This window comes from Limulus polyphemus, unplaced genomic scaffold, assembly GCF_000517525.1.
Source record: "Limulus polyphemus unplaced genomic scaffold, Limulus_polyphemus-2.1.2 Scaffold2564, whole genome shotgun sequence".
Classification (NCBI taxonomy): domain Eukaryota; kingdom Metazoa; phylum Arthropoda; class Merostomata; order Xiphosura; family Limulidae; genus Limulus; species Limulus polyphemus.
The window spans coordinates 109,483-125,646 of record NW_013668174.1 but is presented as its reverse complement, the minus strand read 5'-3'; the positions used below and the strand labels follow the sequence as shown (position 1 = coordinate 125,646).

Here is a 16,164-nt window from a genome sequence, read left to right as displayed (position 1 = left end):
CTCTGTATGGTTCCCATGGTGCCTTCCCATCAAATTCCTGTGGCTTCCTTTGTACTGGATCCCTCCTATTACTGACATTCATATCTGGGATGTGACTTCTAACGGGACTGAATATGTCTGCATTATGGTTTAGCTGCAGGGTCTGGAAGGGGCTTGTCATTGTCTGGGGCTGGTTAAGTCGATGGTTAATGTATTCTCCTTGTGTAAACTACAATAAATCGTCCTTTAACGTATCTAATTCGCTTTTAAATTTACTAATGTTTTTCCGTTTGTACTTCTTGTTTCCTTTCTTGTTCCAGTTGCCACTGCTGTAGTCTCTCTTCTTGTTTCTTTTCTTTTTCCACCAACAACTGCTGTAATTTCTCTTCTTGTTTATTTTCTTTCTTCTCCAACCACTGCTGTAGTCTCTCTTCTTGTTTCTTTTCTTTTTCCTCCAATAACTGCTGTAATCTCTATTGTTTATTTTGCTGTTCGAGTTGCCATTGTTGTAGGTTTTCTTGCAACTGCTGTTGTCTCTCTTCTTGTTTCTTTTGCTGTTCTTGTATTGCTGCCATCAAATCTGCTAAGCTGTAGTTTGATTTGCCGCCTTTCGTTTCCATTTTTTTTCTGTCCCACTCTCTGACACCAATTTGTTACGTCTCCGTTCGTTAGTTAATTTTCCGTTAAGACTCTTACCGAAGAAACTTTACCGATACAAGTCCTTTCTTAAATAAAACTGGTTTATTCTTTCTGAATATAACTTTGCGATACACTTAATTTCAACAGTCGCGCTATAACAATCGCTATAATTCTCAACGAACGTCTCACGTGCTCAACAATATTCTCTCTCTGCAGTTCAATTTCACATTGTTCCATCACGTTGTGACCGTCTTATATATATACAAGACTAACACATATCTAGTAAACGCTGGAGCATTCATGAACGAACAGGATATTTCTAGAAGGACGTGGCGTGATACTAGTCACGTCACCTCGCTGACGCAACAATAGTAAAGGAGGGAGGATTAGGTCTAATTATACGTGACCATTCCAGGTCGAGAAAAATATCGACCAAATACTAACCCAGACCAGACATAGTTCGATTATTTATTCATTTAAGCTCGATATCCGTGGTCCACTTAAGTTTCTCTTCAAGATTTCATGGACATTGGTTCAGCCAGTTCTTCACAACAAATTGTGATACATTACAGATAGTCAATTCTGCTTTATATACAACCAATGTTAGACTTATACAGATAATAGTGGTTATTCTGTGAGGGGACTATATAAGTCATTGTCAAAGAGCATTTCCGTCATTACCAGAACTCGCCAATGGGTTGGACAATGAGAGACAAAATATTCTTTGAAACTTTACTTACCTATACAATATAATACTTTATGTCAAAATTATAACGAAAGAACAATTATATTGATAATATTTATTATTAGTGCGTCTTTAAGACTTGAAAAATAGTCTGAGGTGATTATTCTTTATCTTTGTTTTTGCTATTGACGAGAATAACTCGTTACATGATACGGTGGATGGCACACTTTCTTCGGCAAATACAAATTAATATCAGATTAAAAATTATAGCAATAGTAAATATTACGTGCGACATCTATTGGGTTTGTTAGGCGTAAACATGGCAGCCGGTCCGATTGCTGAACGTAACCAAGGTAAGGCCAAACTTGTTTTAAGTTATATGAAGAAATAAATGTGGTGTGTCAGTAAAATAATCTACGTTACTGTTTTTAGTTTTATTCAATCAAAGTTCCGGCAGCTATAAACCAAGATATTAATTCACGAATCTAATAACATACGAACAACTAGGGACCAGTTGGTCTTTCAATTCAAGTTTAACTTTCAAGCTTCAGCTTCTTAAATTGCAAATTTATTTTTTATCATATTAATAATTATATGGACAAATCAGTTATATTTAGTTTTACTAAGTATTGTGCAGTTACCCCAACTACTTGATTACCAGCGACTGAAGTGTGTGTTTTCTATGTAGTTTGATTGATTGTCTGAAAACACAAGGTGTCATTTATTTAGATAGGTATGTAACAACAACAAAAACTTATTCATATTCACCTGAGGCTGAAATCAAATCCATTATTTAGTACACGTATAGAGAAATTCAGAGCAGATGGAATTTTGAAAATTTCTCATTTAATTTAAGAACCAGAAATATAGTATTTTCGGAATCTTAATTTCTTAGATTTTCAATTTCAGTCGTCTATTTAAAGACATAAGGTGTAGTAAATAAGCAGGTAATCATGAATAGTTTTTTTGCAAAGAAATAACTATAACAGTCATATTCTGTGACCAAAAGGATTAAAAAAGGATACCTAGGAGTTTTGTCATGTGTTGATTCATTTTCTGATGTTAAGACAATAACAACTTCACTAAAAACATAATATTTTTCTGTTTCCTTGTAAGCCAGTGACAATAAATATCAAAAATTGGTTGATTAGCAGATAAGGACAAGTGATTTATTTGGCAGATAACTATTGAAAAAAGTAGGATGGTCTCTACATGTAATCCAGTGTGGACTTTCATTTAAAGAGGTCAAATAAGCATAATATGTACTGCATATGTGATATGTTTTTAGGTTTATGGTAACCATAAGTGAAAATCTTAAATTTGTTTTGGGTGTGACACAGATTTATCAAATGAGTAATCAATCACTTTTGCATTTAATTACTGATAATGTAATGATATTGGGATTTTTAATTCTTAATTGTGATTATAACATACATTGTAAAACAACCTTTATACCTTCAGAATTTCTGTAAAAGTTATTTTGTTGAAGTAGTCTGATTGCTTAGACTTTGTGATCTATTTTATGGATAACATTCCTTTACAGAATATAACTCAGGTGAGTCATAAATCACATCACATGTAAAGTATTCCATTAAATGTCTAAACACTTATATCCATTATATATATATCCGTACTTCCAAAACACACCTCTTCTCACACTTTAGCTTTATCCCGACGAAAATTTTTCTTCTGTGTCCATCCAAGCATTCGTATGAATTATACCTGGCCTGTTCCAGTCTTTATACCCCACTATATTGCCGATAACAATTTTAATCTTGTGACTCTCTCCACCTATGTCAGTGTGTCCTCTATACCAGATCTATATACACTCCTTGTTATTATTTCTTATTCACTTTTTCTTAATGGAAGAAATTATGACAAAGTTCCTACATGATCACTGCAGATTTCTCTTCAGCATTATTACTATGTTTTTGATGTTTTATTTTAGAACTTTCTAGTGGGTCTTGAGTTTATTATTTATTATACTATTAAGAAAATACGATTACACATGTTTATTTCTCATCCATGGAGTTGCCTGATGATGCTCCTATACCACCTCACAAGTCTGGCATTATGTGGGCATTCCTGCACCTTCTACAGAGGACATACAGTTCTTTGTACACAGAGAGGTACAGTCTTAAATGTGATCTGAAGTTTTTTCTCTTGTGGTGGACTGGTGAGAATTTAGACTCTTATATTTCAGGCATCTTCCTTTGCTGAGACAGCTAATTACGAGCCTTGGACAGACATTTTGCCTCCTGCACCTTTTTTCCAACTATAACACCAAGTTTGTCATATTTTGAGTATTTCTCCTGTAGCTCATGAATTTTCTCCTTTTTTATTAGGGGAAAATCATTTGATTACTTGGTTCTGCCACCTTTGCCAGACATTGCTGTGCATATGAGATTTGCTGATCGCTTTAAAGAGAGTGCTGCCTGGCCTTGTCATTCTCGTTTAATGAATCAGCATGCCTTGGCTTTCCATTGCCTGGAAAACCCTTATTTAGACTCTCACAGGTTAGATCTTCTTGCTATTTGGGGCTCCAGACAAGATGCCACGGTTCGCCTTAAAAAAAATTGAGCAGATGATCTGTGATAAGCCTCATACAACAGTTGCAAAAATGATAAAAAATGCAAAACTGTTTAAGTGAAAGACGAATTCTGGAAAACTGAGATTGACGTATGATCTTTGGTCAGGTTATTGGCTGTTGCTCTCTCCTTGGTATCTTGGTTGGTTTGCTAGTGGGAATTTGTCTTCCTGCATTGGTCCTTAGAAATCTCAGAGAAGCTCATTTTTTTCAGACAGTATATTTTTGCTGGTATTCTGATTCCATGAAATCTCAAGTTTATGTGGCCCATCTCCACTCTTTCTTTTCTACCCTAGCTTCTTGACTGTCTAAAGGTCTTCTTCAGTACAGTTTCCTACATTTCCCACTTGAGTTTCAAGACCTCCGGCTTTGGTGCTATAATCAACTGAAACAGAAGGATGATTCTGACCCTACCAGTGGGTATCCTCCTCTCAGGTGGAGTGCAGACTACAGTGTTGGTGACTACCTTATAGGGCCAGATCCTGTGGGGTTTAAACTCAGAGAGTTCCTGTCAGTATGGGAGACTTTCACCACAGATTAATGGGTCATTCAAGTTCTCAGAAGAGGAATGGTCATTCAGTTCACATCTCCTCCTCCATTGTCTCTTATACCAGTTGGCTTTCCACTCCTTAAGGACCCTCTTACATCGAGCTTAAACCATCCAGGATCTTCGGCACAAAGAGGTCATAGATGTATAGACTCCTCTCTCAAGGGTTTTTATTTCCAGCCATTTGTAGTACCAAAAAAAACAGGCGATTGGCAACCTATTATCAACCTTTCTCATCTCAATCGCTTCCTCCAGCCTCCTCAACTTACAATGGAGTTGTTTCTTTCCCTTCAGTGGCTCTTTTCACCTGGTTTATGCGTACCTTCATATTCCGGTCGTGGACCCTTCACAACGTTATCTCTGTTTCATGTACAACAACCAGATGTTTCAGTTTTGTATTCTTGCATTCAGCCTCACATCTTCCCTATACGTTTTTTGCTGAATAGTCAGATCTTTTTCATATCACCTCTACTCATTTGGCATTCACATTCACCATTACATGGACAACTGGCTTCTCCCCCCTTCCCACTATTTGGCAGAATTTCACACTCAAACTCTGTTATCAGAAGCTGTGAGAGCTGGGTTTCTTAGAAGAAGTGTATTCTTACTCCCACACAGTACCTTGTCCATTTAGGGGTATTTTTCAATTCCAGACTAAGTCTGGTTCAACTTTCTCCTTTATGTCTTCAGGCCATGGAAAGGGTAGTTCTTCAAATACAGTTGTCTAATTCTCCACCAGTGTGTGCAGTTCTATCTTTTTTGGGGATGTGGGCATCCTTGAAATCACTCATTCCTTTAGTTCAGGGTCTTGAATTGTTGTGAGGGAAGGTGGTAATGCTTCACTTGGACAATTCCACAATCATCTCATTTCAAAGCATAGGGGCACTCACTTCAGATCTCTGCTTTCTTGGCACACAAACATCAGATCATTCTCCTTGCTTGTCATTTTCCAGGTGTCATTTCCAAACCGAGCTCTTCCCATGGAATGGATGCTTTACCCTCAAGTTTTTGTTGGATCTGCTCTTGTCTCAGAATGGCTCAGATCGATGCTTTTGCCACACACTGGAATGCTCAGCTCCTGCCCTTCTGGTCTCCTGTACCTCAACCTCTGGCTTTGTGCTTAGATGGTCTCAGCCAGAATTGAACTGGTCTTCATCTTTACACATTCCCTCCCATTTGTCTGTTATTCAAGGTTCTTGCATGGATTCACTTGTTCTGTCAAGTTCTTCTGGTGGCACCACATTGGTTAGGTCAGCCTTGGTTTCCACTCCTTCAGTATCTTCAAGAGAGTCAAACTCTTCCCTTTCATCTCTGGCCATCTCTCTTACGTCAGCCTCGAATAGACATTTTTCATCCGGCAGTCAACTTCATGATTGGCTTTTATGAGATCCATCACATGACATCAGGGATTTACTTCTTAGGTGGATTCTTTATTAACACACTCCATTTGGCATTCTTCTTCAGAAGCTTATCAACAGAAATGGTTTACGTATCGTGAGTGATCTCTCAGACATGGATTTAACCCTTCTCATCCCACTGTGCCACATGTTTCTCAATTTCTGACATGGTGAAATGACAAAGATTTAGTGCCTTTGTGTATTGTCCTGTATAAAACTGCTTTGTTGGCTACCTTTCCTTTTTCTAAGAGAAGAAAAGTATTTGAGTCCTTGGTTTTGTCATTACTTCTGAAATTGTTTCGGGTTATCTTTCCTCATAGTCCTTTCCAAGTCCCTAATTGGGATATCACAGTGGTTCTCCATGCCTTATCTCGTCCACTTTTTGAACCTTTTGGGGTCATGTTCACTGTATCATCTTTCATTTAAGACTTATTTTCTTCTGTTATTGGCTAGCAGGCATTGATATTGGGATGTGTTTGCGATTCACATTCACAGGACTCTTTTTTCCATTCCACTTATGTTCTGTTGTATCTGGACAGGTCTTTTCTACCCAAAACTTTAGCAACTAGAGAAGGAGATAAAGCTTTCTTTCCTGTTCATCTTCCCTCCATTTCACATTTATACAACCCCTCAGATCCAGATCGTCTTTTATGCCTGGCTTGGTCTCTCCATTGTTATGCAGCAAGCACTGAAGTATTTTGGGGCTCACTGATTGTTTATACATTGGAATTCTATTGTGTCACGTGACTTATCCCCTGTCACTTTGACAGGTTAGATTTATCAATTGGTTTGTATGGCTTACTCCAGGCTTTCATTGGAGGAGCAGAGACTTCTTTGGGTCTCATCTCATCAAATCCACATATCTCAATGTCCCTAGCAGCTCGGTTGCATCACCCACTGGAAGAAATTGTACAGGCTGGTATGTCGACCACACATAATACATTTATATTGCACTATTTACATGATTTAGCAATGTCCTCCTTGGATGGGTTTTGGTTATCCCCCTTGGCTATTCCATATGCCCCAGCTCAATTGTGACAGAGGTGAGTGACTTCATTTTTTCTGTGTTATTCTATTCCTTTTCAGGGACCCTCTCATCATTATTATTTGAATCCCATTCATTGATGAGCATTACCTGGTCAGGTATGCTTTTTCCAAATTCACACTAGCTACCAGTAGACTAATAACTAAGATTCCTGGTAGCAACGAGCTCTGTTTAGATATGGTGTTCCGTAAGACCACCTTGGCACTTTCCAGGTGGTACACAATTATTCAGTACCATACATAATATACAATACTGGACTGCCACTCATATAAAGGGATTTTGCCTGTCCCTACTGACCCCTGGATTGAATAAATTGTGGTTGGTTTGCTTTTCAAAATAGGGAACATGGTTCACCTATTGCACTGTATCCAGAGCATCGTACCTCAGGACTCCACAGTGTTTCAAATTTTTATGTAGCATCAATTACTACAGAAGATAAATTTATGTAGTTAGAAAAATATGCAAAACACAGTACTAGCACTTGGCTAACCCACTGTCTCATGTATGTAATCCAGAGAAAAATGCTACTGCATCAAATTGCTTGAATTAAAAAATAAATAAAAAGGCTATTTTATTATTTTCAAGGATTATGATGTATAATAAGTAACTGCTTGTATTGTATATTGAAACTTGGAGAAAAACAATATTATATATAAATATATATATATTATATTACAATAGTGAGTGTTATAATTTCTTCTAAAATTATTTGATCTTCTTTGAAACAGTTGTCTCCTTACAATGCAGCTCCATATATCTCGGTCATCAGTACTTTGTCCATGATGTTTGGTGTGTACAGTTTGGTGATTTTTAGTAGAATAGCTGCAGCTTCGATAAAGGATTTCCAAATGACTCACAAGTTTGCCCCACTGCAGGCCAATTTTCTTCTGATTCGTCTTCAGGTAATAATTTTTGGCATCGTTGGAAGGGCAGAAGCATTCCCATGCATTTATCCAGTCTCTTCCACAATGACTGGACACTGTAGGTATTTAGCTCATATGACATTTATATGTTAGATTTAGTATTTTTATCCTTTACAAATTTTGAGTCTTTACTGATAGAATTATTTTTGAATCCAAACACTTTTTCATATTGATTTAGTAGATATTTGTAAGTAATGATATTCCATAATCGTGCTTTCTCTGAGAAAATGTTGCGTGGATTTGAAAAAATAATAATCAGTGGGAATGACTGGTCATTCCTCAAGAATACAAGAAAAGAATGAAACATAATTCAATCAATTTTAATAGATTTCAATAAAAAACTTATGGGTTTTATATTTAAACATTATAAATCAACTGTGCAAATATGTTAAGGTAAGATAAAGAAAGAATTTTACAGTTGGGTGGAGACAACAAATAATGATGAGAAAAATGTATCCCAGGTAAGTAAAATTAGACTGAACTAATGGAACTTGTTTAAATAATGTTGACAACAAATGTATCCAAGTTAAATACAATTAGACTGAACTAATGGAATTTATTTAAATAATGTTGACAACAAATATATCTAAGGTAAGTAAAATTAGACTGAACTAATGGAACTTGTTTAAATAATGTTGACAACAAATGTATCCAAGTTAAATAAAATTAGACTGAACTAATAGAATTTATTTAAATAATGTTGACAACAAATATATCCAAGGTAAGTAAAATTAGACTGAACTAATGGAGCTTATTTAAAAATAAGTACAATAAATGTTTTTACGAGGATCTGTTAGTATAACTCAGTCTATCCGTTTAACAATAAGCACAATGAATCTGTCTTTCAGGATGATCTGTAAGCATGATAACTCAGTTTATCCTGTTTAACAGTTAGTACAATGAATCCACTAATTCTTATCAATCCTTTTATTGGTAAACAAGGTTTTAAACTGAAATATCAAATTAAAAAAATAATCAAATATATTACTCACAAATTAAGTTACATTTAATATTTATGTCAACATTTAGAATTAAAAATATGTTTAAACCAAAACACTACTCATTCCTGTGCACTCATAGGTCATATATAAATACACTAGTGGTACCTATAAAGTTACCTATATTAGTAAGACTACACATCACCTACAAATACATGCACACAAGCACATGGGAATTTCAGCAAGAAGTGGATGTAGGCTAAGTAATCCACTTGAGTCTTGTATCCAATTGCACAGTGAGAATAACAACCACCTCATACTTTTAGAAAACTTTAAAATTCTTGACTCTGGAACCACAGATTACAAAGAAAGTTATAGCTTTATGTTATCATTTCAAATCATTCTAGAAAGAAAAAAGTGGAATTTAGATTTATTAAAATTTTTTTGGGTGGTTATGAGGTCAGTCAAATGGACCAATATTATATATAGTTAGGGTAGGAAGAAAGAACAGATAAAATATAAAGTTTTAGTGAAAGAAAAGTTTAAAATTTATTTAGGAGGTTTTAGATATTATGCAAATGAAATTTGAGAATTTTCAGATGATGCAAAGTATTTTTAATCTTAAAATGAATATCACTTTACACTTGGAGCAGACAACACTTTTGACTCCATATATATTCATGGAGATCTTTTTAGTGTAGATACTTCATTAACAATTCTGATTTTTTTGTATATAAAAGACTTAACGCTTACTGATAGCTTGCAAAATTTAGTAAAGATACACAAAGTGTATTAGAAGTTATAGTATGGTAACTCTAAAGGTCAATTTAGGGTCACAAACTCAGCCAATTCAGCCACGCTCTTAGCGGGAGTGTTAAACATGCTGTAACACAAGCTCCATCATGACATACTACTCACTTTCTTGTTTGTTTAAAGACTTCACTATACTACAACACAAACTTCATCATGACATACTACTCACTTTCTTGTTTGTTTAAAGACTTCACTATGCTACAACACAAGCTTCATTATGACATACTACTCACTTTCCTGTTTGTTTAAGGGTCATTAACACTTTCACTACAAACATCTTTTTTCTATGCATATCATGAGGTTTTAGTGAGTTAGATTCAAGATTTGATTAAACTACTTATTATCGTGCTACACAAATAAATATAGCATAAAAATATAGCTAATAATCTAAATTTTAATATATATAAGTTTCAAGTTCTTAATTTTATAAGGCAATATTTTAAAAAATCCTGAATTTCACCTAGTATGAGAATTGACATTATTTTCTCTAGTCATCCCCTCTAATTCATTTAGCATCCCTCCAAGAAGTACAAAATTTATTGTAAATTACCCATTATAATGTTTTCATCACTCAGGCAAAGAACAATTTCCATAACCTTCAATTTTATTTAGTTACAGAACAATAAAATAGAAAATCAGACCCTTCTTTTCATGCCCCACTGTCACATCCTCTCTCCTCTCTTTCATAAATTGCCAATAATTTTGTTTGATGTTTAATAATATATCATTTATAACCAGTAGAAAGCCAAGGTTTTAATCTATCAAATGACATATATTATATTGTTTTCTGTGCAGAGAATTATCTATTTTGTTTCTAGTTCAAACTTTATTCCCACAGGAAACATGTTGATGAGCTTAGCTGAATTTTTAACAGCTCTTGTTGCTAGAAAAATTGTGATAATTATGGGATATTGTCTACTTTTTTCATGTTATTATTCTAGTCCTTTAGTGCATTATTTAATCAAATAAAAATTTATTTATTTCATTAGTACCATTGTATATAAAAAAAGTAGAGTTAAGTGCCATTGACAGTCGACAGCAAAAAAATGAAGACCCAGGTAAGTGCTATATTTTCTGTTTTTCTTGTGTGTTATTTATTTATTATTATCAAAGTAACTAAAGTGTAAAAATTAGAAACGTAATAAGTTAGATAAGGTTAGATTAGGTAAGAAAGAAAATAATAATAATAAAAATTCATCATGAGGTATGCTTACAAGCAAGTTGTGCATTATGAAATATAATAACATGAGCTTCATGTTTGCTGAGTGATTTACAGCTTATGTGGTGGGATTGTTAGTTAGAAATGGTTCAAATGGCAATAAAACAGGTGTTTACTGCTACAAGCTTTAAACTATTGAGGATAAACAACTGTAATTTCCTGGTACAATTTGCAGTCATCCTAGAAGAAAAAAGGGTAATTTAGATTTATTTTGTTATGGTGGCTATGAGGTCGGTCAAATTGACTGAATGCATATAGAGTTAGAGTTGAGAAAATAATAAATAAATAAAATATAAAGTTTTACTGAAGAAAAAAACGTTTGGTATTTATTTAGATTTTAGAGATTATGCAAATGAAATTTGAAAGTTTTCATTTAAAGAAAAGTATATTTAATCTTAACATAAAAGTTACTTTGCACTCAGAGCATTCAACACGTTGACTCCATATATTTTGGGAGAAATTTTTGGTGAAAATACTTCATTAAGAATCCTGATTTTTTGTATACAAAATACTTAATGATTAACAAAAGCTCACCAAATTTGTGAAGATACACAATACATATTAGAAGTTATAGTATAGAAACTATAAATGTCAATTTGGGGTCACGAACTAGGCTGATTTGATCAAGCCCATAGTAAGAGAGTTAAACATGCTACAGCACCTGCTCCATCATGACATATTACTCACTTTCCTGTTTATATAGAGACTTTAAACATGCTACAATACAAATTTCATCATGGCATACTCCTTAATTTCTTGTTTGGTTAGAGACTTCACTGTGCTATAAGACAGATTCCATCATGACATGCTACTCATTTTCTTGTTTGTTTATAGAGACTTTAAAAATGCTGTAACACAAACTTCATTATGATATACTACTCACTTTTCTGACCCCTTTCAACCTTCAGCAGACCACAACACAAGCTTCGATCATAGAATACTACTCAGTTCCTTATTAATTTTCAACCTTCAGCTTACCACAACACAAAATTTCATCATAACACACAACTCAGTTTTGTGTATCTTTAAAGGCTTCACGGTGCTGTAAACTACCAGCATAATATACTAATCTGTGTCCTACCCCTTACATATACAGTGTATCAGAACACTACTTTAAATGTAGTACATTTGTCAGTTTCTTGAGTTAACTTTGTAGTCCATCCAGGTTGGATGGGCTATGCATGGTTTAGTGTACTGTACTTTGAAATCAAAGATCGATGATTTGCATCTCTTTGTCACAAAATTGCACTATGCATGTAGGAACCATGGGTATAAGAGTGACAGCTAGATCCAAATATTTTGCTAGAATATCTCAAGAGTTGGTGGTGGTGCCTTCTCTCTGGTCTTTCAACCACTTTTGTGTGGCAAGAATATCTGAAACAATCAACATTTCATAATTCTGAGTAGTAGTAATATGTTGTTCTCAGGAGTTAGTCAAGAGGGGGGGGGGATTGAGGATGTTGCATCCTCCATTTCTGATGGACTGTTAATCATGGGTACCTTTTGACCTAATAAAGAAAATGAATTTTTCTTCAGAGTTTCATAACTTTTGTCAAAAATCCTAGTTCTGTTTATTTTGTTCTAGTATATGAATAAAAAAAATTATACAAGTGTAACTAAAGGTATTTATTTTCCTGAGTAATGAAATATTTACAGAACTTTAGTATATATATATCAGTGATAACTATAACTGATGTCATGCTGTAACTAAAGCTAACGTCTATCACGTAATGATGTGGGTGTTTTGTTATTTAGGGTAAAAACTATTATGTAAACGTTACAACAGATACAACAGTTGTATTTTTAGTATGTAATTGTATCAATAGAGAGTAGAGTTTATCATGCATAAGTTTTAATTTCAATCTTGTTTGATTAACAGAAAGGGCCAGATTAATGAAATAAATGATATAAAATGTTACTGTTTATGTCACTGAAGTTGACAACACAGCAAAATTCATTTTTGAACCTTAAGTGAGAGACTCAAACCAAACAAATTCAGTTCTTTTAATCTGGTACTCATTCAGGGGTAACTACTTAGAAAAGTATTTAAATTACAAAATCCTGACAAAAAGTATTTGAATACAAGATAATAACTGCTATAGAAAGAGTATTTAAAAATACTGAGTTCTTACTTTTGTGTAACTTTAATAGACTGAAACTACCAGTTGAAAGAAAAGATGATGTTTTGGTTTCTATACTGAGGCCTTCTTCAGGAAAGTACTGAGTTTTTAAAATAATTCTATTTCTAAAACTTCTTAAATGATTCTACATTATAGTTTTTAACCTTAAAGAACTTACATTTTCTTATCTACCACACAACAGTGTATTTTAGGACATAATTAGAAAAAACTATGACAAGCACAATTTATATAAAATGCTTATTTCAAATTGTTTATTTTAGTTAACTAGAATCTCAATATCTTATTGGAGAAAGAATTACACCTTCTTGGGGGCAAAAATCTACACTGCCACTTGGAAGTTAATTCAGTTATCTTCAAGAAACAGGAGGAGGTTTAGGTTTGCATAGTTGTTCAAATTTTATGTTTTAATCAATCTCAGAAAAAATTTCCACCTGGGATATGGAGTTGAAACATCACATTTATTCATCCAAGCACTGGAGTTTTAAGTTTTGTAATGATGAGTTTCACCCATGATTCTTTATTGTCATTAGTGTCACTTAATCATTTAAGTTGAACTTGGGGGTTGAGTGATGGTGGCAAGTAATAAACTACATGCTTTAGGCCTAATGCTTTTTTGTTTTCATTATTATGGAAGATTAACAGAAAGAAAGTTGAACTGAAGGTCTAGTCCTCCCAAAATTCTATCCATTAAACTCATACACTACACCAAACTAATTTCTATAAAAGCACTTACTTTTTTCTTTATTGAGAAAACAGCCCAGTGAGCTGTCTTTGGCCTATAGTATGTCTAAAGCATTTTCAACTGGCTGCATAGTCCTTTTATGTTCTGCAAGGAAATTATGTTTTTGAAGTTTGAATTTTACAGTTGAATCAGCCTCTCAAATGGCATCCAGTATGTCCTTTAAATACAAAAGCTAACTCACTATTTCATAATAAGCATTTCATCATGTTCTTCAAGTTTCATTACCCTTTTGTTACAAATTTCATCTGTATCATTGCATGCTTTATAACTGCTGATAGCCTTGTTGGAAATGGTGATGCGCTTTGTCATTGCTGCATTTTAACTTCTTTTTAAGCATATGCTGTTTAGTCTGGCTTTTACAGCATCACATTAAACATTTGGAAACTGAACTTTCCTTGAAGTGGAAGAATTTGGGAATGTTGTACATTTCCAATCCTGCTTCAGCATTAAGAATGTCTTCAACTAAGACTTTTCTTCAGATTCAGAGCCCAACTTTAGATGTTTGCATTTTCATTTTCTTCATCGCTGTCTTTTTCATCATTTAGATCACTTTCATTTTCAAAAATTCTGAAAGCTTTGGCAAAATTTGACCCATTATCAGTCAGAGTTTAGGTAATTTTACCATTTTCAAGTACAAACTCTTACTGTGTGATACATAGTCTGACTTTGAGCTTATACTTAAAATCTTTGCATGTTGAGTAGTACAGATTGGTAATTGTTTGTTACAAAGTTTTCTGCTCATCACTTGAATGTGTGGAGCATCATTTAATTCTTTAAAAGACTCCTTTTCTAATGTTATTAATGGTCTCATTTCCTTGATTTTATAACTAGAAACTGAATTAGCTAACTCTTCCTTTGTAATTCTGATTTACTGAACCTTGCGATTTGTCTCCCAAATCTTAAAACTGTACCTGGCATTGCCTTTTCTGTAAATTGTTTGAACCTTTTAAGGACAAAGCTTCTTTATCATTTTTCTCAACCTTGTATTTTTCATTGTTTTGTACAGCAGAAGAGTGCTTAATCTATAACAATAATACAAAAAATAATTAAAATGTATGTACTATGTATGAATAAAGTGTTGAACATTGTTTACATAAAAGGTGCTATGCAGTATTTTGTATTTTGCTTTAGAATATATTGCAAAATATATTACAAGCACAAAATATGAAGTTTTACCATAAGTTTAAACAAAGCAACAAAGTAAGCTTTGCAAAAATGTTAGCAGTGTACGGTACTTACGTTCAAATGCTTTTGGAAGTTTCTGATCGAAGTTAGTATCCTAGAATAAGTCTTTGTTAGGTAATTATTTTTTAGTAGTATATATAGTAATGTAAATATATGGGTGTGTTGGGCTAAGGATTCTTCTACAGTATGTGTCTGTGACTTGTTGGTGATAAAATCAACAATAAATGAACAGCACGCACTCCACTTGTTTTTGAAATAATATATATATATATATATATAGTTCTCTTCTTGTCAAAAGTACACTTAGGCCAATTCAATTGCTTTAGAATTCAGTTGACAAGCTAAACTATTTTCTTCTATTTTCATCACAATAGTATCCTTGTATAATTCACTTACACTGTCGTGTGAGTTACCACAGTTGTATCCTTAACTTCCAATAATTATCTGCTCTTCATACTTCCAATAATCGTCTGCTTTTTGTCAAAGTCCACACAGGCGAGTTCTATTAGTTTAGAACACCCTTTGACAAGACAAATTATTCTACTTATATTTTTCAAACTGTTAATTTCACTCTAACATTAGGCCATTCACTCCCACAGTGGTTAAATTTACATTTTTTAACTTTTTTGTAACTTTTTTAACTCTTTCACGTGATTTTACTTTTACTCTGTTTCTGCTCATCTGGTCACAGCTATTTATACATCTATCACTTAGGTCTTCCAGAAATCTCCATAGCCTCAACATCAGTGGATTGCAAACACAACATTCAATAGCCTCAACATCAATGAATTACAAACACAAAATAAATTATTAATAATACTACCTGCACTAGACAATCTTTTATATCTGACAGTCTTACTTCCTCCATACAAACAACATGTATCTTGGACATTACCTTTTGAATCTTGTGAAATGATTTCCAAAACTTGAAATCCAAAGTGAATGGTATTTTGCTATTTCCATATTCATTGTGTGTTAAAGGTTGAATGCTTTGAAACTACAAAAACAGTGTATGAGGCCACAGGTATGTACATTATACACTAATGCCATCTCTGGAGCCAAACTGATGAGTTTGTATATCTTGTAAAAGATGGCACTGATAAAATAAAAAATACTTTCCCAAAAGTACTTAATCACAAAATAATGATTTCTAAAAGTATTTGAGAAAATAATTAAAGTATTTTAGCTACTTTTTAAAATACTACCAGTTGTGTTAAATAATATAAACAGTAGACATGCTTACAAGCCTTAAATGGATTATGTTTGCCAGTTTTTGAGAAAAACCCTTTTTTCCAAAGGAGCAGGATTCTGCCCATGATAGGTA

The 16,164-nt window shown here is 33.7% G+C and overlaps 1 protein-coding gene across 3 annotated transcripts in view; it reads left to right on the top strand.

Moving 5' to 3' along the window:
• LOC111087739 (organic solute transporter subunit alpha-like) overlaps window positions 1-16,164 on the top strand; it is a 48,493-nt gene that overhangs the window by 31,031 nt on the left and 1,298 nt on the right. The window contains exon 7 of one of the 3 annotated variants that reach the window (XM_022395477.1): window positions 7,608-7,860. In XM_022395477.1, the coding sequence (XP_022251185.1) occupies window positions 7,608-7,860 (253 nt within the window). Of the gene's footprint in view, window positions 1-7,607; window positions 7,865-16,164 lie in introns of all 3 variants that reach the window. The other 2 variants (XM_022395478.1, XM_022395479.1) reach the window with 2 other exon arrangements.